Genomic DNA, 23,285 nt, shown 5'->3' on the forward strand with positions numbered 1-23,285 from the left:
CGATTGTACAATGCTCCCCCTGCTTTTTGTTGCTGGAATTGCTCTTGGTTTTGATTTTTTGTTTCAATTTATGACGCTCTTGAAAACGACAGAGAACTGCCAGCGAGAGAGCTAGTACATTAAGAGATATTACAAAAAAAGTAGCAGAAAATAGGAGTAGATACATAAAACGGAGCCAAAAAGGGAGTAGATGTAATGGAGTAGATTATAAAGAAAAGCACTTGGTTTTGAACTAATTTTGGTTGTTTTTTAATGTTTAATTACAATTTTATACAGTTTTGTAATTGGAATCAAGTTTTTTATTGTAAATATAATGATTTTCAAGAAAACTCCAAAACTAAGAAGTTTCAAAAAGATGCCTGCGTGGGTCTTGATTCAAAAACTAGTTTTAGATGTTTTTCAAAAATTATATTCGGATTTCGGTTACTGATTGATCAATTTCACCATATTTCAAAAATCGACTGTGCAACACGGAAACCAGTTTTCGCTCTTGCACCTCCTTACCCCTTTCTACGCCCCCCCATCCCCATCCCTATCACAGACCATACTTGTTCGGGCTTGTTCGCTTGTCTCGCTCTCTCCAGCGCCATCGCTGTCCTTTTCTTAATTTTGCGCGCGAAAAGACTTGATAAATATTTTGAAAGGGGCATTAAAACAAATATTTATGCATTTAATCCAAATTTTATGGCACAGTTGAGCCCCCTAATTGCCATTGGATAATTTAATTAGCAGCGCTGTTGTTAATCAGCATTTAGTGTTTATGACCAAAGCGAAGTATTATTTATTTTCTTAAAATTATTGGTATTGTAGGTGTATAATTTAGTAACTAATTATTTAAAAAATTAGAAATGACATAAAAAAATTATGTTTCATTTTCAATTTTACTTTTTAAACTATACTATAAATTATGGTTATAAAAATTAAAAATTAACATAGAAATTGTATATCTTATTGCAGAAATTATTATTTTTATTTCAAAACATAATGCAAGGATTACTCCGGATGATGAAATTCAAAAAATAAAAACACGTAAACCAACACTACCACACCAACATAAATCATGAACATGAGCGAGCATGCAACAAGCGAAGGAGTCCAAAGCAAACAGAACAACAAAGAGGCTGATAAGGGGCGGAGGAGCAGAACAGCGACAGTAAAAAAGGGGCTCGATTTTTGTGATTTGTCTTCTTATTTTATCTTTTTTTTATAAACTTTGCTTTGAGTTTACTTAAGATTGGCTTTTTATTTTATTTTTTATCTCAAAGCTGTTTCATGTGCGACTCGGATTACTGGTGGGCAAGGGAGGGGGCTGAGGGGGTGGGTGAAGGAGTCTGTTGATTTGCGAGCAAAACTGATTAAGCGTAATATGAGTCCCGTTCGTCGTCGAATTGGCTGCCAGGGAACACAAATGGAATAACAAACAAAAAATACTAAGAGTGGGGGTTGGAACAGATAAGGTAATGAGAGGGAGTATGGTGAAATTAATTCTAAATCATAATATTAGTAAAATATCAGTTCACTCAACCCTAAGATATGGGCCAAAAAAATTAAAAGACTTCCCTATTTCTGACATTTCTGGGTCAGCGACCCAAACAAGCACAAGCCTGCCATCCCGCTCGCTCCAACCCTCCTAACTGGGGGCCCAGCCCAGCCCATATTGTTGTTGCTTTTATTATTATTATTGAATATGATTATGTGGCACGCTGCAAAAGCGAGCGTAAATTATTTATTACACAATTTCTGCCACTGCCACTGCTGCACAACAACAATGAAAACAAATAAATTTGTGCTTTCTGCTGGAGTTTGCAATTCTCAATTGCTACGCAAAAGATTGTAAAAAAAAAAAGAGCCGCCGTTCGCTTCAATAAAAATAAATATTAGTTCATATTTGCAGTAAGTAGCTGCTGTTACAAAAACAACAATATGAAAATGACAATAACAACGGGGAGTTGCCAATTAGGCGGAGGGTAAATAACAGTAAATTGTGCGCCTGCGCAGCGGCCATCGAGGACGCCATAACGGGGTATGGGAGAGAGGGAGAGAATACCAAAATGGAGAAGAGCCAGCAGGGCTGTCTGTTCTACACAAATTACCGTTAAATTAAGCGCTCGCCGGTCGTCACTGAGAGGGAAATTTAAGTAAGAGAGCGAAATCGAAAGAGATGGTAGATTTTAATATTTTAATAATTAATATCTAGATACTTTAATGATCTCTCCCCACTAGCATCTTAGATGGAAAATGGCGCATCTCCAGGATGCGAATGTCACTTCCCTATCAATTTTATTGATTTAGAGCTCCACTTCCTCCCCTCGCTCTTAATTTCCCAACAGCAACATAAATATTATTCCTCCTCCGAAGAAGTTACACTTTCGAGGGCCACCCATTTTTCATTTCTTCGGAGTCCCCGGGAGCACCCCGCCTGCAATCAGCATCTGCCATCTCCCGATGACCTGCTCTTGATAAGAGCGAAGCAGCTCCCAGAAACCCCCTTCGTGCCATGGGCCGAGCCCATGCCAATTTCAATTGCAACTGCAGTGAGTGCAAATGAAGCGAGTGGCAGAAGTAACTGCCACTGAAATAAATCCGATGCCGCATGAAGAGCTTTCTCAAAGTCCATCTCAAGAGAGTCCTACGTATACTTAATATTCGTGAATGTAAAAATAATTAGCATGCTTTTTGGGATGAAACTTTTTTTTAGCTGTAAAGCCCATAAGAGAGTCTCGTGTTTTTTTCCAGTGTAGGGCCAAATACAGGGCCTAGGGCAGTTGGCCCTGCATCTGATGAAAAGGAAGAAGCACGAACAGATGAGCGAAAGGCAGCACGCGACCAAAGCGTCACATGTGCCGCAATCTTGCCGGGCCCTACACACACTCACACACACACACACTTGAACACCATCACCCCCAGCACAAGCGCCCCCCTTTCTTCCTTTTCCCCAACCAGGGGCAATGGCAAGCCGAGGCAGCTGCGAAAACGCCAAGAACGTTGACTTTATGGAAAAGGCAAAAAAAAAAAAAATTAAAGGGAAAAAAATCGGGAAAAAAAACTGGAGAAGAAGGAAGAACATGATGATGATGTTGAGAACTTGATGCGAGGCAGAAAAGGGGGGAGAGCCAACCACAGGCCTAAAAGAAATGGGGTGGGAGGGTGGTTGCAGCCACGGAACTGTTCGGGGTTACAGTGTCCTAAGCCTTTGACTTTGATGATGATTTCGTAAAAGCGGACATTTATAAGGTACAGTTTTGGAAAATATTTAATATATTAAATTTTAAAATTTAATATCTGGTATACAATATTACTTCTTAAGAGAGCTAAGAGTATGATTTAATTTATTTTTTATTATTATTCATATAGAATTAAGTTTCTTTTTAAAAAACTCTCAAAAAAACTCCTTTTTTCTGATGCTACTGCTACTGGCACTGCCCTAACGCAACATCATCATGAGCAACATTGGTGGTGAATAAAACAACACATCCAAGTGGGTCACTGACCTATCAAGCGCAAGACCTATTGAGCATTCAGCCAAATGGGCGTCGGCGGAGGGGGCAGAAGCGCATAAGGGGGGGTTGCCAGCAAATGTTGCCTGTTGTCTGAAGGAAAAACCAAAACAGAAAATCCCTCTTTTTTTCCAGCTCTCGCTCTGACTCTGCGGATGCATAAAAATGAAAGCGCTGGCGAACAAAAAATTAAAATAAACGAACAGGGGCGCCGCCGCATCCAAGGGCAGGTCGTGGTGCAGGCGGTGCAAGTGGGTGGGGGCGGGGCTGGCAGGGCGCATTCTGAATTCCCATATATCCCATATAGAGGGGTTTCGGGGGCGTATGCGCGCACACTTTAGGTGTCAAAGTGAAACTTGGCCGCCGGCAACCCAACAGATTTTTTTCGCCCCCCCTTTATTTTTGCGGCAATTTTTATTTACATTTTGTTTCAGTTTCCCCTACGAAATATTCAACGAAAAATAAAAGGGTTAGCATAGGCACCTGAATTGGGGTAATTTGTGTACCAAAGGCAAGGGTCCGCCGGCACATATACATTGTAGTTGAAAGGGTTTAAATGCCAGCGATGGGGCTGCAAAGAAAGCCACTTAGAGGGGCTATTCAAGTGGGCCCTAAACACTCGTTCTCCGATTGAGCTAAATAATCCGGTTTAATGAGGGTCTACTGTGATCTAAAAGAGATAACTACATAAGAGATTAATATCAAATGTTTAAGATTTTCAGTTATTATTATTTTCTTATATATGTATATCGAATATCGTATTTTTTATCGTACAGCTGCATTAATAATCCGCCGCGTGGGCTCTCGTCGCAAATCAAACACGGCGTAACAGTCGAAACGGTAGCAAGACAACATGTCAGCCCCAGAAAGCAACAAAATGTCATGATTTACAATAAGAAATCATATATGTACATATATCTGGCAGTTTGTTCACTTTTTCGTTTTTCTTCTTTTTTTTTTTTTGCTTTTTATCTGGTTTTGTTAAAAAAAAAAAAAGAAACAGAATCGAAGAACCTGAGCTGACAATGAGCGCCTAAAGGGTTTCCAAACTGGAAACAAACAGACAGGGAAGAAAAAATTATGTTACAAAGCAGAGAAAACATTAAAAATTGGAGATGGGGTGCACTGTAAAGAAAAAATCAAATTTGGCAGTAGGGTAGTAGATTTTGCCAAAAATTATAGTCTAGTATCAAGGGCACATACCACTACTACTATAGTAGTATAGAAAAAATACCAAAAAACAACTGTTAATCATACTTTATCTTATATTTTTATTACAATTTAATACTGAATGTATCTAAGTTATTTTTCTCTGTGTAGAAGAAGCAAGGGCAACGTTTATTTTGTGTAAGACAGGTAGCGAGTCACCGCTCGTCTCGGCCATTGTCTCCTCCCCCCCACCCCCCTGAAACGATCCAGTAAATGTGCGCAGTTAAACAAAAAAAAAAAAATCGGTCGACCGAAAGAGATAGCAGTGTATATAGGGGATAGAGAGGGCGATATCAGCCAGCCCGGCCCAACAACGAAATGAAACGCAACAGAAAAAAAAAAAGATCAACATAATCGATGATGTGGTTGTTGCTGCCACCCCTACTCCGCCCCAACAGTGCCCTTGTTCCGTCCAACAACTCCTTAAATGTGTTAAAAAAGCGCTTCGAGATTAAATGAGCATAAAATACGGCGGAGAACAGAACTGGCCAGAAAGCAAAGAGTCCAAATCGAGCCAAGAAGTACAAGATTGACTTGCTACTTCAAAAGGGTATTCAAAAGTATTCAAAAAATATATATATTATATTTAAATTCAACTTAAAAAAATTAAATTCCATAAAATAATAAAATTCTATATACGTCATTAAGAGTTTAATAAAAAAAAATAATAATTCCAGAAAGTTTAAATATTTATTTCATGGGAAAATCTGCATTATAATTAACAGAAATGAGTCTGTTTAAACTAAATATTAAACTTAATCTTTATTAAGTTAGATTCTATTTATGAAGTATTCCAAAATTAATATTAAATGCCTAAAACACCCTTTAATCTTTATATTTCCAGGGTACATAAAGGCAGTTTTTAGATGCCGGACACGAAACGACGTTCATCAGCGCCCTGTGTCCGTGACAGACAAAACCCATCCCAGTCGAGGTCCGAGGCCCCAGGTCCACCAATCGGTCTCCCTAACCTAGTCCTCAATTCTTGATTCTCGGCTCCACAATCCTCCTCCTCACTCTTTCCCAGCTGGATCCCTTTGGGCCTTTGGTTTTTGGTTTTTTTTTTTTGCCAACTAAAATATTCATGCTGAGAGGCCTGAGGGTCGATCACTGTCGCTTCAACTGGTGGTGCTTCTGTGGTGCCCCAGGTTGGGGCACTCCATAAAGTGAAAATGTGTAGCATATTTTTCGATCATACATAGAGGGGTATGCAAAAACGATTGAAAAGAAAAAGGATGGACCCTTTTGTTAAATTAACAAAAACTATCAAAACCAAATTAAAAATCGTATAAAAAAAAGAAATAAATTAATAACTAAATACCTATACCCATATAGGTATATAATTTTGAAATAAATTGAGCCACCCTAAGCTACCTTACTCTTCGCCAGGTTGGACAGTAACACTCTTTGGGCTTTTGGGTTCCAGAGAAGCAGACAAAAGCCCATCAAAAATTATGCCCCGCAGGCAAATGATGCCAATGAAGAAGGCCCAGCTCCAAAAACAAAACAGCTAAAATGGAAAAAAAAAAATAAAAATAAAAAAATAAAGGAACAGAATCGAAAAAATTATACGCAATCGAGAGTCGAGAGTGGTGAGCTTCTGTGCAAAAGGGGGCGGACAGGAAAGGACAGCAGAGGGCAGGCCCCGGCAGCCAGCCAGCCAGGGTCCAGATCCAGATTCGGATTCAGCATCCTCTTGGCCAGGCTAACAAATTATGCCCGGCTCGGTTCGGTCTGGTCATAAAACATTCGCGCTCCACTCGGTCAGCGTATCACGATCGAACTGCGACGGGGCAGGGGCAGGGGCAGGCACACGCATTGGATCGGACTCAGTCGCTGCACTGAAAACAAAATATAGTTTAAAGTTTTTTTTACTTAATTATTAGGTACCTTATTATTAAAAATTATTACCTCATATGTAATAAAGAAATAGGAGAAGTTTTATTAAATTTATTTCCACTTGTATAAGTATCTCTTGGCCGCCCTTTTTTTTGCAGTGTAGCATGTATCTTAAGCTCGCCATCAACACTGCTGGACCCCATCACGGATCCAGAAACCCATCATCCCACCGCCCCGGCCCCTTGCCACATCTTTGCCAAAGTTTTAATCATGCGTTCGTGTTCGCAAAGTTTTCGTTGCTCTTCTGTGGCTGTGTTTCTTATAATGATTGCATTTATCATTTATTCTGCGCGTCAACGAAATTATATGCCTGAGCTTGCCCAAAACAGCGGGGAAAGGGCAGCCGACCACGGACTGCGTATGAGGGGCCCAGGCCCAGGCCCAGGTCCAATTCCGATACCCAAACCCGATTCCAGGCCAAGAGCACAACCCATATTTAACTGGGATCGATCGATTTGGCCGAGTGCATTGATTCTTAGAATGTTTTTCTGCACAGATCTCAAAAGAGTTGCATGAGGACTTTTCGAACGATTAGTTTATGGTGTCTATTGGGGGAAAAAATCTTCAGGAATTTTGACAAAAAATTTAAAAAAATTATGCTGCCAGATTTTGAAGCAGATTTGTAAAGAATCGATCTTAAAATCGATTAAGGTATTCCGCTCAAGAATCGGATTATTATTGCCACAGATATAGCCTTCGCGGTGGCCCATATAGTGGCTCCATGGAGATTTTAGATTTTCGAAGGGAGCCCCCAGGAGATTTGACAAAAAATCTAAAAAAAAATTATGTTCAAAAATTATGATTCAGATTTGTGGAAAATCGATCTACAAATCGATTTAGGTATACCGCTCAATAATCGGATGATCATAAGCAAAGATATAGATATCTTCGGTGAGAAATACGTTTATTTGCTTTATAAAGTTGGAGATGTCGCCTTCAAAGAGTTGCACACCTTTGGAGATTGGTATAATACCCTCAGCTAGAGTATGAAGTAGAAAGGAGAACAGTTATGTAGATCGTTGGTTAATTTTGAATATGAGCGATGCAACCCAATCTGCAGATCCCAATCCGGTACCACTTGGATTACCCTCATCAGAACATAGCCTGCAGTTAGTCAGAATTGTGCGATAAAAGTCATAGAACGCCCCGTATCTATTTCGACTGTCTCTGGAGTTGCAACTGCTGGGGCAGTTAGCGTGTCCATGTTGCAGATACAAAGTTGTTAGTTACTGCTGCTGATTTCCCCTTTGGGGCAATTATAGTGGCCAGCTCTCCAAGCTGGCACAGTCATTTATAATTGCGGGTCCGAGACTTTCAGCTACTGGTTGCTGCTACAACTGCAACTGCAACTGGAACTGGAGCCGAGATTGATCAAAGACAAATAGATGGACAATAATAAGTGCAGCTCGATGGGCGAGTATCTCCCAGATACAGATAGATGCTGGGCTGGCATGCAGCACGCGCCACATCTGCGAGATAGTGGCCAAAGGAAGCCGATCCAGTGCCGTGTATTAATTGGAATTACTGTAATTGTTCTCCAATGTTGATCAAAAAAATTTAAAAAAAACCAAAATCCTCGGTTAAACAGAGTCACTGTGCAATCGCCCGCCTTCCACCGCTGAAATCGATCCGCAAAACGAAAGCGAAATCTCGGAAACTGACCGATCCGCAGCTCATTTATGCTCCAGTAAGTGCCCAACCTCTTTGACACTCTCTCTGATCAAGGGCCAAGCCGCCAAAGGGATAGGATCTGGTGGGGATGGTCAGTGGTTCTCCAGGGCAAGCGATTCGCTTGGCTGGGAAGAGCTTCTGGGTCAGTGCGATCAACTCCTAAATGGGTTAGCGCTGGGCCTTGTCCGCATGGGAGAGCTATAATAGTGGGAATATCATATATAATTTATAGAAAAATAAAAAGAAAATAAAAATCTTGAACTATTTAATTTTAACAAGAATCTGCACACACAAATTCCTCTGCAAAGTGATCTACCCCTTTGGATCTATTCTTTAATCAAGTGCTCATCCCCTCTTGAAATGTATCTGCAAGATATGCCGAGTGTATCTGGCAGATATGCGTCGTTTCTGAGTTTTTGCCTGATTAAAAATAAATTGTCAACTTTGACAATCGTACGGCAGTTGTATTTATAAACGCCAAGAATTCTCTCTCCCCAACAAAAGGGAAATAACAATTTTGTTTACACTATTTTATCTCATTTTTGTTTGTTATTTTTAGATATCTGCCACGGCAGACTGCAGGGAGACATGAATACTATTTTTGCAAGAAAAGAAAAAGGGTGAAATAATATGCGTATATAAATTAAAACTCCTCAACAGTAGTATCACTTACAAAGATAATATAACAAATCGAACATTTCCAAATTTGGATTTGCCTTCAACGCAATCGGTTATTCGGTGTTCTCATTCAACCTCTGTCGTGATTAAGCATTTCCACAAAATTATTAAAATGCAATTTACGAAAGTCACTCCCCGTAAATTTGTCACACGCAGAAATGGTAACTGACACAGAACAAATCACGTGGAACGATGGGAACTTTTCAGGTGGGCCAGGTGAGATGATATCCGCAGCGGTTCTGATTCCGACGATTGGTGTTAATCCTCGCGATGATTTGGCGCTTTCAGCTCGTTAAGGTTAACTTTGTCGGGGTCTCTGGAAAGAGGACAAAATGTGAATTTTAAATGGAGAAGAAACAGATACATATATCAAGTGGGACTACCATATATTTTTATGCCATTTACACTAGCCTCTACTTGCATTTGAATAACCCTCGCATTTAAATTAATGTTCGCACTTTATATAGAAACTCCCATTCCCATGACCATATCACATCAATAAAGCTATGCTCCAGACCCTGTTCTCATAGATGTCAATAAGAAGGAGAACTTATGCATGATATTTGTTAACCGATTGGCGCATTAACAAAACTTCCCAACACCTCGGAGTGCGGATGGGGGAAAAGATCAAAAAACCCATTGGAGAGACCAATTGAAAACTCATCAAATGGAAATTATCACCGACAATTGTGCGTCTTTGAATGCCTCATATGCCTCTCGGCCGACCGTTATTTGACTTTCCCAACATATAATAATCATAACTTGAATTGAAAATCACCACGACACCACCGATGTCCAATAAGGGCAATCAAACAACCAGTCAGAACCAAAGCGCACACAGCATAATAAACTAAATGGTAAACAAATATTGGAGCTGACAAAAAAAAAATAAAAATGAAAATAAAGCGGCAAGGGGTAACAGAGTGGGGCTCTGAGGTCACTCCAGGGTTCTGTGTTTACCAAAATTGTAGCGCAAGTGCAGAGCGAATTGGGTCATCGCCTCTACCTGATGCATCCACTCCGATCGGTGTCGTATTTCAATAATAATTCCCCTTTCTCCCAATCCCACTCCCATTCCCACTCCCATTTCCATTTCCACCCGACGGATACTTAATTTGTTTAACGCTTAAGACGACTGGCATGCGTGGGCGTTTCCTGGGTTTCCTCGTCGCTTCGATAGATAGCCATCGACTTGGTTAATTGTCATGACAAGTTGACAGTTCGCATGAAAGCCCAGCCATTGTTCCAGGCTCCTTTCTCTGCCCTTTCCACAGGGGTGTATTATATTTCGGACAGGAATAACTCCCGAAATTGGTTCCATTTATGTACACTCACCAAAAAAAGATAGTTGAAAACAAGGAAGTACTCTTGAAGTCTAGTCTACTTAGAGACTTAATTTATATTATGGTTTAAAGTTCAAACAATAAAATACATAAGATAAGATGAATTCTTAGCTCTGTAATTAATTTAATTAATTATAATCCTTTTTGTAAAGTGCATGTTTAAGCAACACTTACGCGTTTTTATCTCGGCTGACCCAATTTTATTTTTTGTTTGTCGCCTGCCTTATTAAAAAACAGCCGACTACTGATTGGGGCCCAGCCGTCTGGGTTGGCATTACTTTTTTTGGGGTTCAGTCTTGGACCCTGGGCCTCTCTGATGATTCATTTCTGCTCGGTTACACATTTCGCCATTGACGATCGTCGGAGGTCCACATGCCATTCCAAAAAGCCACCAAAGTGTGCGTCAGACCTAAAGTATTTACACGAAAAAAAGTGGCAATAAATAAGAAGCTTATGGAGGTTGTGGCAGATAGCTGAGTGAGTGAAAATAGTTGGAAATATATGGTGGAAGGTTGAATGGGGTTGTGTAACATCCTCAAGGTGTCGAACATATGGTAATTGTTGTCGTTCCGATCCATTAGACTTTTTAGAAGTCAAAAGTGAGTCATTGCATTTAGAGTTTGGAGTCCATAGAGAAAATCTAAATCTTATTTATTTAATTTTTAAGACATCAGTCGAGGTATCTTTTCTTCAAAACTATACTATAAACCCATGGAAACCCTTAAGAAACTCTCCAGCAGCGACTCCCGAACTCTAGTTTCGTTCTACCCTACCAATCACACGCACAATAACTAAGATCGTCACTTTCCAACCGTTTTATGAACCAACAGTGAACAAAAAAGCGAAGGTTGACAAAAGGCGCAGTGATTGATGCGCTAAAAAAAAAAGAGATTGGAAGGGGGTTCTCGATCCACCCGATAATGACTTTTTAAATACAATTCCAATGCGCTAAAAGGGGGCAATCATCTGGCCGATGACAAAGAAGAGCGTAGATGAGTCGGGGGTTATAGGGGAGAGCCATTAAGGCGCACTATTGAAATGTAATTTGCATTTCATAAGCCTCCCGGGGCCAAGGATCAGGGAAAAGAAGAAAAACACAGTGATGACATTTAAAAGGAGCGAACCGAAGGCCCCGGAGGGTTCTCGGATGCGACGATTTATGGCAATTTGATGATGATGGCAAGCCCATGGATGGAAATTCTGCACCAAGATGCAGCCATACGATCCCCGATCTCAGATCTCTTGCTAATATTATGCAAAGCACTCATGATCGAAGACAATCCGGAATCCGGCATCGCATGGCACCCCGGGGTGCTAATGCACGTGCGAAGGGATATACAGAGACTGTTTCCTTACACTGAAAATATTATTTATTTTCAAGAAAAATAATAAATATATTTAAGTAATAGACGTAGAGTGTTCCTTTCTCTCAGTGATCTTATAGATGTTCTACTGCGACAATGATTAGACAATATTCTCCATCCGTTTGTCACGTTTTGTTGGATCTGGAATTCTGTAATCAGTTTTCATGAGGCAGCAATTGCATCTCACAACCAGTAACGGTCCAAACAGGCTTATCAGCCCCAAAGACTGCTCTCGATTGTCAATGGGAACTAATCAGCGAATCAGTGGGTAGTTACCGGGTGGTACGTCTATCTATCGGGTGCTGGTGCCGCCTTGTTTCTTCGCTTCGATACGGTTCCAATTCATTAAGTTCTTCGGGCCCAGCGTTTTGTCACCCGGGAAACGGGAACAAAGAGCTTTGTGCAACATATATGTACTCGAAATCGTATAATGCTTGCGTAACTGGACGTTAATTTACTTGGCCGCCCTGCATTGGGACTAGGTCTGTGTTCCTATAATCCGTCATGCCTGGCTGGCGATTTACATTAATGCGCCAATTTCTGGACGAACAATGGGCCACTGAGACTGCGACTGAGACGGGACGATACCAGCCGACTGTAATTAACATTTCTCGCATTATAATTTGCCCTTTTTTCCGCCTGGACTGGACTGGATAGTCATCAGGCAGACATCGGGCATTCACAAATCACCAGAAACCGACTGAGTTGGCAATTTAATGTCCGCAAATTTTCGCAACAGGAGCTGGAAGCGATCGGTGGGCCGGTGGGCGTCGGGTCGGAGGGAGGCGTGTCGGTGACTATAACCACCCAGTTGGCATAAAAATAAAAACAATCGCTTTGCATTATTGTGCCACTTTGGGTGACTAATAGGAAAATGAGACTTGTTTTTATTTTATACACAACAGTAATTGCCAATTAAAGTAAACATTGAAACGGAACTAGCCATTATTATCTTTCATTTACATATGAATTTCATGATAATCTTATTTATCTTAATTATCTTATCATCCAAAATTTTTTAAAGATTGTTGTCCTATTACTTTGAATAATAAACTTTGATACTTACAGTAATTCTCTAAAGATGATAAGTTTTCTTCATAACTCAAAAAACCACAGTCTAAATCGAAAATTTTATAATTGTAACAGAGACTCCCTAAGAAAGTGTTGTCTTTTTATAAAATACGCAATTATCATATAAGTGATTCCCTTTTAGAGCCACAAAAATAATACTCATTTGGGAAAAAATTAAATTAATAATCAAACAAACAAGTATTTAAAAAAATCCCCCTTAAAAGCAAAAATCAAGACTACGCGCACCTTAAAAATTTCTAAAACAGTTTGTTCTATATACCACATATTGTAAACATTCTAAAGTCTAGAGATAAAGAGATGGCTACCTACAAATATAGGTATATATTTATAAAAATGCAGCTAATCAAATAAAATTCTTTTGGCAAAACTCAGTCTATTTTTAATTCGTGTGTGGTAAACAAGTGTCATGCGACTTCTCGGTCTCCTGTTGCTGATAGCTGCAACTCTTTGTTTGCAAATCTTAGCTGGGGGAATAGGTAATTTTATTATTTCCGACACAAAACTATATAATGATCTACTTACCACCTTAAAGGCAATCGTTACTATCTCGAAAAGGAGCAATTTTTGATTGAGATTCTGCACCATGTTCACGAACCTCTCCTGAACGACCAGTGGCGACTGTTGGGCGAACAATTGGTCACTGACAAAGATCAATATGTGGTATCTAAATTATGTACTAACAAATAGAATAAATAAAAAATATATATATATTTTTGTAGGTTTTTAACGATCGCATGACTACATTTTTGGAGGCTTTCAATGTGGGAAAGTTATTGAATCAGAAGGCCTACTACAATCCACTCTATGAGGATCATTACCAGCAGACTCTTGGCCTCTATAACTTTTTCTACAATACCAGGGATTGGTATACTTTGTGGCAGAATATCTGCTGGGCTCGATTGCACATGAATCCAGGACTTTTTGTTCAGGCTCTGACACAGGTCCTTTTGAAAAGGGACGACTACCAGCCCCTGATAATGCCCAAGATTTATGAACTATGGCCAGAGTCCTTCCTTGATATGAGGACTGTGAGAGAGGCGAGAAATTTGAATTTCGCCAACTGGATAAGGTACGGAAACATGACAGACTTTGAGGAGGTGCATCGTCAAGAAATGGAGCCCATTAAAGTGGATGGAGATTTGAGAAATACCCCGGAGTGGTTCAAAGCCATGGCGGATGTAACTATCTTTAGAATGAAACAGAAGCCAAGGGGCAATAAACTTGGGTATTTATTGGAAGATGTTGACTGGCTGGCCTACTGGTACTACCTTAATACAGGGATTAACTTAGTTGAGGATAAAACCGACCAACTGCAAGAATGGTGGTACTACCAGTTGGACCAAATACTAGCACGTTACAAACTGGAACGATATGGCCAGCAGATGGCCTACGAAAAGTTAAGACTCATACAGGATGAAAGAAACTCTCAACTGATATCCTGGCAGAATTTAAGATTCGCCACAGAAGACACAGAGACTACAAGGTCCATTAACGAATACTTGGAAGTGTTGGAGTCTACGGTGGACGAGGCAATCGCATCTCATAGTCTCCTTTTGAAAAATGGAACTTCAATAGATTTGTCAGTAAATAGCAATTGGCTCATCGGGCTTAAGGAACTGTTTCCCTTTGAATGGACACAGTTGCAAATGGAAACAGCAAAGCAACCGCAACTTCTTTTGGATCCCCGGACTTCGTTAAGATCGGAAAACTTTTACTATTATGCCGATCGATTACTGCAAATATATCATTGGTATCGAGGCCATTTTCAACCGTCCACCCAGAGGTCTTTTGTGCCAACCAATCTTAAAATTAATGATGTGGAAATCAGCCCTCTGATAACCTTTGATCAGCCTGTGGATCTAGATCTCAGTAATCTTCTACACACCAGACACTTTCACTTGGCAGGCCAGTTTCTGTGGCCTTTCACTCTCCAACAGCGGCAGTTTCGACTCCAACAGAAGGACTTCACCTATATCCTTAAAGTCTCGAGCAACATAACCAAGTCAACTATATTTAGGATATTCCTAACTACCCCGGAAGGTAAATCTTTGAACCGGCAGCCTTTCTATCTCCTAGATTCTTTCCTGACGATGATCTACCAGGGTGATAATCGGATCAAAAGAGATTCTATGGATTTCAAAGGCTTCGTTGGCGATCACATTTCCCTAACGGAACTGAATCAGTTTGTGAATTTGGCCCAAAACGAGGAATTCGACTTTCCCTTGAATATATCCACTGCCAATTGTGGATTTCCCAGGCGGTTGATTTTACCGCGAGGAGGTGGAGGAAATCCATTAAAAATGCGTTTATTCGTAGTGGCCACCAATTATGATTTCAAGGCTCAGCAAGGTAACGAATTGGATTGCGATTTTAGCAAAGGAATCAGTCGATGGGATGAGCTGCCGTTGGGGTATCCTTTTGAGCGATTTCTGGAAGAGGATCACCGGGCCGAGGAAGTCTCCGGAGATCATGTACTCTGGAAGGATGTGGAAATCTGGCATGAAGATCATTTGGCTTGAATTTTATTTGTCAATACCAACAATAAACTTGAATAGATATTATTTGGGCTTTTAGTCCCACCCCTCCATCATCAGTTGAACCTTTTAAGTTATCGTTTGGAGAGCTCCATAAATAAACCTTAATTCCACTTTACCGTTTCTGTCTATGCCCCTTTCTGGCCAACTTCTGAAACCTTTAACGGCAAGTGACGCCAAATTTGGGTAATTACCAGGCAACGGGGGAAATATTAAAGAGAGGGGGCACTCCACATGGGGCCACTAAAAACCCCGAAACCAACATGTGTAAAATATTAATCAAAATTACACTGAAAAAACAAGTAGATCAATATGTAAAGGGAACAATTTGTACAACTTATAGGAAGTATTTAATTTATTAAATTAAATTTTTCAAAAAAGTGGTTAAGATTTTTATCATTTTTATTATGTTTATTTTGTCAAATGTACTCTTGAATAAAGATCCCCAGCTTAGACTCTAAACAAAAAATTAAAAAACGAACAAGAATATATGAGGAGGAAAAGGTATTAGGTGTGGGAGATTGGAGCTCAGGGATCGGGTGTTAGGGGCATGGGGCATGGGGCAGGGACGACGTTGCATGGATGCAAAGCACTTTATTCCAAAGAACGGAGAACGGTTCGGGGGCTAGTGGGGATCGAGGGGTGGGCGAGACAGCTAAACTTGTTATACGCAATCGAATCGAATATGGGCGAAATAAAGCCAGGGGGAGGGGCTGAAAATCTAGAACTAGTTTTTCGTTTTTTTCCCCCCTCGATATATGTATGCTCCCTCTCTCTCTGGGTTTTGGCCCGATGACGCGGTATAAAAGAAAATATTGGACACCTGCACGGTCTCGTATCGCAGCTATTGCAGCGCCAACAACAACAACAACAACAACAACTACAACAACAACCAATAAAAAACGAACTACAACAAATACAAGAGAACTATGGTATAACACGGCGTATGAGGGACAAGTGAAGCCCGAATAAAAAATTAAATAAACGCACGGACAGGGGCCGAGAGTAGACTGAGCAGATAAGGCGGAAGATCGGGGAAGAAATAGTATTAAGAATTGGTAGGATTTCAGATACTCTTAAATAAATATATTAATAAAATATACTACATATTTATTAAATCTAACAAAAGAGTTACTGTTCTAGGCCTTAGCCTTTCTTTTATTAAATTTGTAGACTGGATCGACCAACCCCATGATCATTTCCAAAAGGACCAATTAAGGGTATCCCTATTTAGAAGACCATAAACCATGACGGGGTCTTAGATTCTCTAGCCTCTCGCTCTCTCACCTGCACTTGCTATCTCTGGGTTTTTGGAGGCTTAGGTAGCTGCAAAATTTTGCCTTTTTCCCGAATCCAAAAAACAAAAAAAAAATACTGAAGAAATAATAAAAAAAGGGGCAGTCGAGCGTAGAGCGATAGAAAAGGGAAGGACGAAAACTAATGGCCAGGCTTTTATTTCCAAGAAATTTAAAACTTTACGAAGGAGCCGGGAATCAGAAAAAAGGAAGAAAAATGGTAGACAGATAGACCGGGCCACTTGAAAACACATGGGTCGGTCTCTGGGCCTCGAATTGCAACGAACCGGCGGAGTTTTTAGGATCTCGGTCCGCAGGTAAATGAAGGAAGACCTAGTAATGGATTCTAGATTTTGTTTTTTTTTTTTTTCCTTTTCTTTTCAAATATATGTATGTATTTCTTTATAATAATTTATGACGCTCAAATTAAAGTGGGGAGCAAATAAAACGGAAAAAAAGGGAATACGAATAAAAGAAAACATTACCCAGTCAAATGGTTTCCGATGAAAAGTTTTGCCAACTAAGGGAATAAACCATAAAACGCAATAAGCCAAAAGAACGTGTGTTGTCTGCCATTTAAGGTGATTCCAGTTGAAGTGCATTTTGTCAGCTTAACTTCAGTTCAGGTGAGGCTATAAAGTCCCCCGATCCGATCCGATCCGGTCCGGTCTGGTCCTTCTGTTTGCATAACAGTACAATCGACTGAGAACTGTCGGCACTCAGAACTTGATTGCTTTTTGAAGCTTTGCAGCGATAAAAGTTCCAATACGACTTATATGACTAAAGCCCTTCATACGAATGCCGATGAGTACTCTTTCCAACATTGTTTTGGATTATAATCACAACAAAAATTTGAAGTGTGATTAGTTTTTAAAAATATACTTTTATTTTAAATATAAATGTCTAATCAGAAAGTGATTTATTAAATTTGTCAAGTTCACTCACTTTAAACACGTTCTAAATTCATATAATGCGGATTTCCAGGAATAAGAAATAATTAAAATTCATTAATGATTTCCAATTAATTTCTAGGAAAATCCAATTGCTATCGCTGAGTAGCAGCACATGTGTCTATTTATTGCAGTAGCTACAAATTTGATTTATTTTTGTCATCCTCTTATCAGATAATTTCTACATTCCTCGATTGTCTTATAGTCTAACGCCTATACCCTTTTATTTGGTATTTTAATTTTCTCAAAAATAATATTATAATATTAAAATATATTATTATAATAATATATAAATATAAATATATATATTTATAAATATTTATAATGATATTATAAAATTCTAAAAACATATGAACAACAATTCGAATAATCAGACGATGTTCTGAGAAAGAGTATAGATTTGTATTCGTTGCTGCAACGTCGAAGTTTATAATTTACGGACTAAAATTCTTCACGAAATATGGTTTTTATTAAAATTTAAAGTGAAAAAAAGTGACCTTATAGAAGGTCATACTGTGACGTTATAGAAAATGATAATACTCACAAATAAATGATTCATTTAGTTCATAATGATGTGCAAAATGATTGATAAAGAAGTGACACTTAATCGTGCAATTTAAGATGACTTTTTAAAAAATGTGAATTTATTACTAAGCCGATTTATTACATTTTTCCTAAAAGTGCAAAATTTCCGAACATCTATCATTTTATAAAAAAAATTTTAGGTCGGACAAATTCTGGAATTGTCGAGAATTCAGATGAAAATATGTATTATTTATTCGGGAGAACTTTGTTTTCTAACAAAGTCCGACTAATAATTATTAAAAAAAAATCCCATGAAAAAATCAAATAAATACAGAGACTTTTAAATATAAAAAAGCAGTGTCGAATAACGTTCTGGGCGGTAATAATGCCCCTCTGTGGCAGAATGGAGGCGCTATCGCTTATCAACTTGCCGATTGAGGTCCTTGACTTAATATTTCAAGATTTACAACTGAGCGACAAACTGAGCTTAGCCCAATCGCATACGAATCTACAAGGAGCGTTCAACTTAAACATTAAAAACAAATACGAGCACATAGATCCTCGAGTACTACCAGTCCAATATTGGTCGACTGTTCTCCCTTTGTGCGGCCATAAAATTTTAAAGGTGGACGAGCTGTTCGAACCCAATGACCACGTTCCCATTCGGCTGATCGACAGACATTGTCTCAATCTGGAATCTATTCAACTAAATGTGAAAAATCGAAACATTAAGGACATAATAAGCTTATTAAGAAACAGGAAAACTCTGAGATCGGTCCATTTATATTTCTACGGAGACTGTAAGTCAACGGAACAAATTATGTACGCCTTAAAAGGACTTCCCCAACTGAATAATTTGCTTTTATACGGGATAGAGGAAAATCAAGGTAAGTAACTAAACATTTTTGAATAAACGGTAATGGCAATAAACTATACTTTCCAGTTCCCCATGTACAAGACCTGGAGAGTTTAGAATTTTTAAGTCTTTCGATGAACCGAAAATGTGGATCAAGCAATATTTTTGAAATATGCTCGCGCCTTAAATTCTTGCAAACCCTGTACATTTCCAACTTCAATATCCCATTAAAAAAGACTGCTCCACAAGACTTAGATTTCCCCAACTTGGAGACACTGGACATCTGCTACTGCAACATATCAACGGAGCTTCCTCATTTTTCAAAACTAAAAAGTATGAAATTTTGGAGAAATTCCTATTTTGCTCGAAAACAAAGCCTATACCATTGGATTTCAAGACACGCAAACTCGCTGGAGGCTCTGGAAATGAGCTGCACAGCCGAAGCCGAGTTTAGAGAAATCGACTTTTTAGAAGTTCTCAAAGAATGCAAAAAATTATCCAAGTTTCGATTGCACAACCGCATTACGAACCTGTTCCTGGCACCTCTAATACATGTCCTTTTAAAAAATGGAAGGAGCATGGAAAATCGATTCTATCTGGATTGTAAAAACTATGAGGAGCTGAATGTGGCGGTTAGTTTGGAAAATATTTGAAAAGAATGTTTATCATAATATAAATAATTGTTATTTACAGCGCTGGTCAATACCAAATTCTGACGTTGTCCACTTAAGAAACGTAAATTGGGGGACCCCCGAGTCAAAAAAAACGGATCGGCCCAGTCGTCTTGATTTAAGTAGAATTACGAGCCAGTGCTGTAATTATTTTTGTATTTTATCAAAGCTATGTACCTAAATATGATCTCAGCAGGGAGCAATCAAAACGTCGCAGTATTATAGAAAGAAAATATTAGAAAAATACAAAATTCCCCCAAATTATACGCTTATCAGCATTGAAAAAAATGAAAACTTGAAATGAAATAAAAATATTTAAAAAAATTATTCTCTTGTGTTGTTATTTAAAAATTTGAAAGTTTATGTAGATTACAAGTCCAATCTGACGCTGATTAATTTAATAATTGCTAGACATTTTTAATTCGGGGCATTTCTGTCAATGAAACAGTAAAAAAAACCCAGTCTCCACCGAACTTAGGCTCAGTTCTGAACCAGAAACGGAAATGAAAGCACCCGCAGAAATCACGCTCCTACCAGTAGATGTTATTCATCTCATATTTGACGAACTAAACTACGAGGAACAAATCAGTTTCGCCCAAGTACACAAGCAATTTTGCAAGGCTCTTGCCTCCTACAATAAAAAAGTGTACGAAAAGATACATCCTTATAAACTACCGATCGAATTGTGGCCAACTATTTTGCCTATATGCGGCTCAGAAATTGTACAAATACACGAGTTATTCAACCCGCATTTTGAAGTCCCCATAGTCCTGATAGAGAAGTATTGCCAAAACATTAAAAGTATTCAGCTACAAGTGCACAGCCGAAATTTTACCAAGATAGCATCCTTATTACGCAAAAGGAAGAGCTTGAAATCGGTTCATTTGTATGTTTTGGACAAATTTGAGCTCCCAACAGAGATAATAAACGCCATGAGGCAGCTTCCCCAACTTAATGAGTTGCTTTTATACGGAGTGACTGGAAGCCAGAGTAAGTTTTGCAAAAAAATCATAACAAACCTCTACAATGGTCGTTTTTACTTTCAGTTGATCCGATAAAACATCTGAATAACTTGGAAGTCTTGAGCTTAACACTAAAAGTGGGCTCTGAGCCTGTTAACATTTTTAAAATATGCTCGTAAATCACAAAGTTGCGTTCCTTGCATATTGCTAACTTCAAACTGCCATACAACAATAATTTGGTTCCAGAACTCACCCATTTAGAGAGCCTGGCCATCTGCAACTGCCACATATCATCTGAAATTCCACATTTTTCGCGTCTAAAACAACTTAAATTCTGGAGCAATGAATACTGTGTCCTGAAACTTAACTTGTACGATTGGATGGCTTCGCACGCACCCACCTTACGGGCTCTCGAACTGTCCTTTGGAAGCTCCCAAAGTTTCAAGGAAATTGATTTTCTCGAAGCCCTCAAAGTATGTGGCAACATAGTCGATTTCCGGTTGCATAACTCCATTTCGAAGTTATTCTTTCCATCGTTTGTTAAAATCGTGACTGAGAATGGCTTTAGCCCTGAAAATCCATTTATCCTCAATTGTCCCAACAGCTGGAAAATAAGAGAAGTGGTATATATTGAAAAATAATTTAGAAATAATTGACTTATCTCATTATATTAAATTTTTTTCAGCTTGACAGTATTCCAGATTCGCTCAATATAGAAGTGAAAGATATAAACCGGCTGAGTCCAGAGGATCTTAATGTGGCAAGGACTTATCCGCTGGTACCGGGAAATATTGCCAGTCAGTGTTCCAGCTATTTTCCATTTCACAAATTATTGCGCTATTTAGAAAATATATGTAAGGATAAGGAGACACCTCCAATTTTCTGGCACTATCCCAGTAGTTTATACTATGTTTCCTGATGTTCGTATTTTATATCTGAAATTTAGATTATAAATTGAAAATATTTGTTTCAAGGGGCTTTCTGTCTTTTGTCTTTGAGGCTTTGTGTGTGGGCGATCTCTTGTCTCATTATTGCAATCTGCGAAATCGGAAGTACGAGAGTTCTCCATGTTTGCCGGTGGCCGCCTTTTGTCTTTTGTTTCGGCTTCAGTTGGATGAGTGATGGGAGGAGTCTGTGGCCTCCGCCTCCTGCACCCTGTCTCGTGGATTATCGGTTCTGGTCATGTCCCGAGGGATGTCCAATATTTCACCGTATGCCTGACAGCTGTTCACATTCCCTCCGCAGTGAAAGTGGGTCATCGCTGTCACAATTAAATGACATCACTGGGGCTGAGGGGTATTCAGCGACTTTAATTAAATTTGAGAAAAATATTTCAAGTCAATCGTGATGCTAAAATAAAAGGGCAATAACCAATAAATAAATACTTTTTACAACGCTAAAAATAAAACAAAACATAAAGGCAAATCTTAGTCGTAGGACAATAAAAACTACCAGATCAGACATAAATCAAAGCACATTAAAACGACTATAAACTGCAATTGAACAAGTGCAATAGAAATCAATTTATGAGATGTTTTATACGAAGATCGAGCATTACTAATTGCTTTAATTGAAACAAGTTGTTGCCCAATAGGGATTTCCATGTTTCCATGATAAAAAACTGCTTTTAAAAACTAAATCTAACAGAATTATAGCCAAAAACATAAAAAACCAATAGCTGGAATTAATTTGCACTTGCAATTGTTCAAGAAGTTGACATCCTTGGCATGAGTGTCGATTTTATTTACGGCTTCGAGGTGGCGACTTGGCCAACTTGCACGGCTGCCAATTAAATATTGACAAATGCCCGACAGAAAAACATGCGTTAAGTGGCAATTGAATGGTTCTCGGATTTATCTCTTTAATTTATGTATTATACAGGGTACTTTTTTGATTGAATTTTATTCATTTTCCAACAGAGTCTCTAATATTAATAAAAGACTATGCATACACAGCCCTGAAAATAAACAATTTGCGCTTTCCACAAAGCTGCTTTTGAATATTTTTAGCCGGCATTGGGATACGCCTCCGCTTTGAGAGTCACATTTTGCCAAACATTTCAGAGGAAACACTTCACACCTCCGATTCATTGAGAGTGAATATTTCCTATGAACGCATCAAGATTTTTGCATAAAATTGCATTCGGCCGTGTGCGTGCCGCGCAAACGAACTGGAAAAAGTAAATCTAAAAATAAAGAATCACGCTATGGTGGAAAATTTAATTTGACAGCCAGCAGATCTGTCTAGAAATTGCAATCGCACAATGAATCTATCAGCATCAATGCAATAAAAGTCTAAAAATAGTAAAGGGCTGCGAGAAATGCATAATCGGGCCAATCTTTAATCACACAGCTCTGCGGAAATAATTTATACTTTTTTATGGGCTCAGCGCTCGCCCATCGCACCTATTTAATTAAGAAATTTAGCGACTACTGAGCCCATTCCGCAGTCAATTGAGCCCATAATTTTCTCGTTTCTGACTAAACCGTCCTCGAACCGCAATGACAACTAAAGACGCCAACAGAAACACCATTTTCGCATTAAAAACAAAAACCGAAACCGCGGAGAAGAAGCCGTCGTCGTTGGCTTGTAACAAAAGTCCAGAGGGGATGTCGGCTTGGAGGTGGATCTGGGATGAGTCATATAGTAGACAATCCAGACGACGGCACGACCTGGCTGAAAAAGCTCCCATGTACAGAGTGAAGAGCTTGAACCTGGCCTTTCGGGCCAGACATCAGG

At 39.1% G+C, this 23,285-nt stretch overlaps 2 protein-coding genes, 1 long non-coding RNA gene and 1 pseudogene across 5 annotated transcripts; 3 read left to right on the forward strand and 1 right to left on the reverse strand.

Annotated features, from left to right (window-relative positions):
• Window positions 1-5,409: 5,409 nt before the first annotated feature.
• LOC116655842 lies at window positions 5,410-17,726 on the reverse strand. 3 transcript variants are annotated; one of them, XR_006506981.1, is made up of 7 exons: window positions 17,068-17,726; window positions 13,276-13,429; window positions 10,472-10,706; window positions 10,290-10,410; window positions 8,950-9,270; window positions 6,279-6,547; window positions 5,410-6,216 (listed from the first exon to the last, which is right to left on the reverse strand). It is a non-coding gene; the product is annotated as an uncharacterized LOC116655842 (long non-coding RNA). The 3 variants fall into 3 exon arrangements; XR_006506982.1 differs by lacking the exons at window positions 5,410-6,216; window positions 6,279-6,547 and adding an exon at window positions 7,213-8,871; XR_004310924.2 differs by lacking the exons at window positions 5,410-6,216; window positions 6,279-6,547; window positions 8,950-9,270; window positions 10,290-10,410; window positions 10,472-10,706 and adding an exon at window positions 13,044-13,217 and having other exon boundaries at window positions 17,068-17,348.
• LOC6506260 (larval serum protein 1 gamma chain) lies at window positions 13,125-15,340 on the forward strand. Its single transcript, XM_001958211.4, has 3 exons — window positions 13,125-13,229; window positions 13,286-13,413; window positions 13,473-15,340. The coding sequence occupies exons 1-3, from the start codon at window positions 13,160-13,162 to the stop codon at window positions 15,270-15,272; spliced, it is 1,998 nt and encodes a 665-aa protein (XP_001958247.2). The 5' UTR covers window positions 13,125-13,159; the 3' UTR covers window positions 15,273-15,340.
• A 180-nt stretch (window positions 17,727-17,906) lies between the features above and the next one.
• On the forward strand, window positions 17,907-19,911 carry LOC26514754. Its single transcript, XM_032454383.2, has 3 exons — window positions 17,907-18,944; window positions 19,001-19,545; window positions 19,607-19,911. The coding sequence occupies exons 1-3, from the start codon at window positions 18,443-18,445 to the stop codon at window positions 19,763-19,765; spliced, it is 1,206 nt and encodes a 401-aa protein (XP_032310274.1). The 5' UTR covers window positions 17,907-18,442; the 3' UTR covers window positions 19,766-19,911.
• A 605-nt stretch (window positions 19,912-20,516) lies between these two features.
• On the forward strand, window positions 20,517-21,839 carry LOC26515540 (annotated as a pseudogene).
• The last annotated feature ends 1,446 nt before the right edge of the window (window positions 21,840-23,285 follow it).

The sequence above is a fragment of the Drosophila ananassae genome, chromosome 2R, assembly GCF_017639315.1.
Source record: "Drosophila ananassae strain 14024-0371.13 chromosome 2R, ASM1763931v2, whole genome shotgun sequence".
Taxonomy (NCBI): Eukaryota; Metazoa; Arthropoda; class Insecta; order Diptera; family Drosophilidae; genus Drosophila; species Drosophila ananassae.

What these genes read in the sequence shown, in the direction of transcription:
- LOC6506260 (XM_001958211.4), top strand. Translation starts at nt 13,160, where the DNA reads ATGCGACTTCTCGGTCTCCTGTTGCTGATAGCTGCAACTCTTTGTTTG. An exon ending in AATCTTAGCTGGGGGAATAG is followed by an intron (nt 13,230 to 13,285) that starts GTAATTTTATTA and finishes ACCACCTTAAAG; the next exon opens with GCAATCGTTACTATCTCGAA. An exon ending in CTGACAAAGATCAATATGTG is followed by an intron (nt 13,414 to 13,472) that starts GTATCTAAATTA and finishes ATATTTTTGTAG; the next exon opens with GTTTTTAACGATCGCATGAC.
- LOC26514754 (XM_032454383.2), top strand. Translation starts at nt 18,443, where the DNA reads ATGCCCCTCTGTGGCAGAATGGAGGCGCTATCGCTTATCAACTTGCCG. An exon ending in CGGGATAGAGGAAAATCAAG is followed by an intron (nt 18,945 to 19,000) that starts GTAAGTAACTAA and finishes TATACTTTCCAG; the next exon opens with TTCCCCATGTACAAGACCTG. An exon ending in ATGAGGAGCTGAATGTGGCG is followed by an intron (nt 19,546 to 19,606) that starts GTTAGTTTGGAA and finishes TGTTATTTACAG; the next exon opens with CGCTGGTCAATACCAAATTC.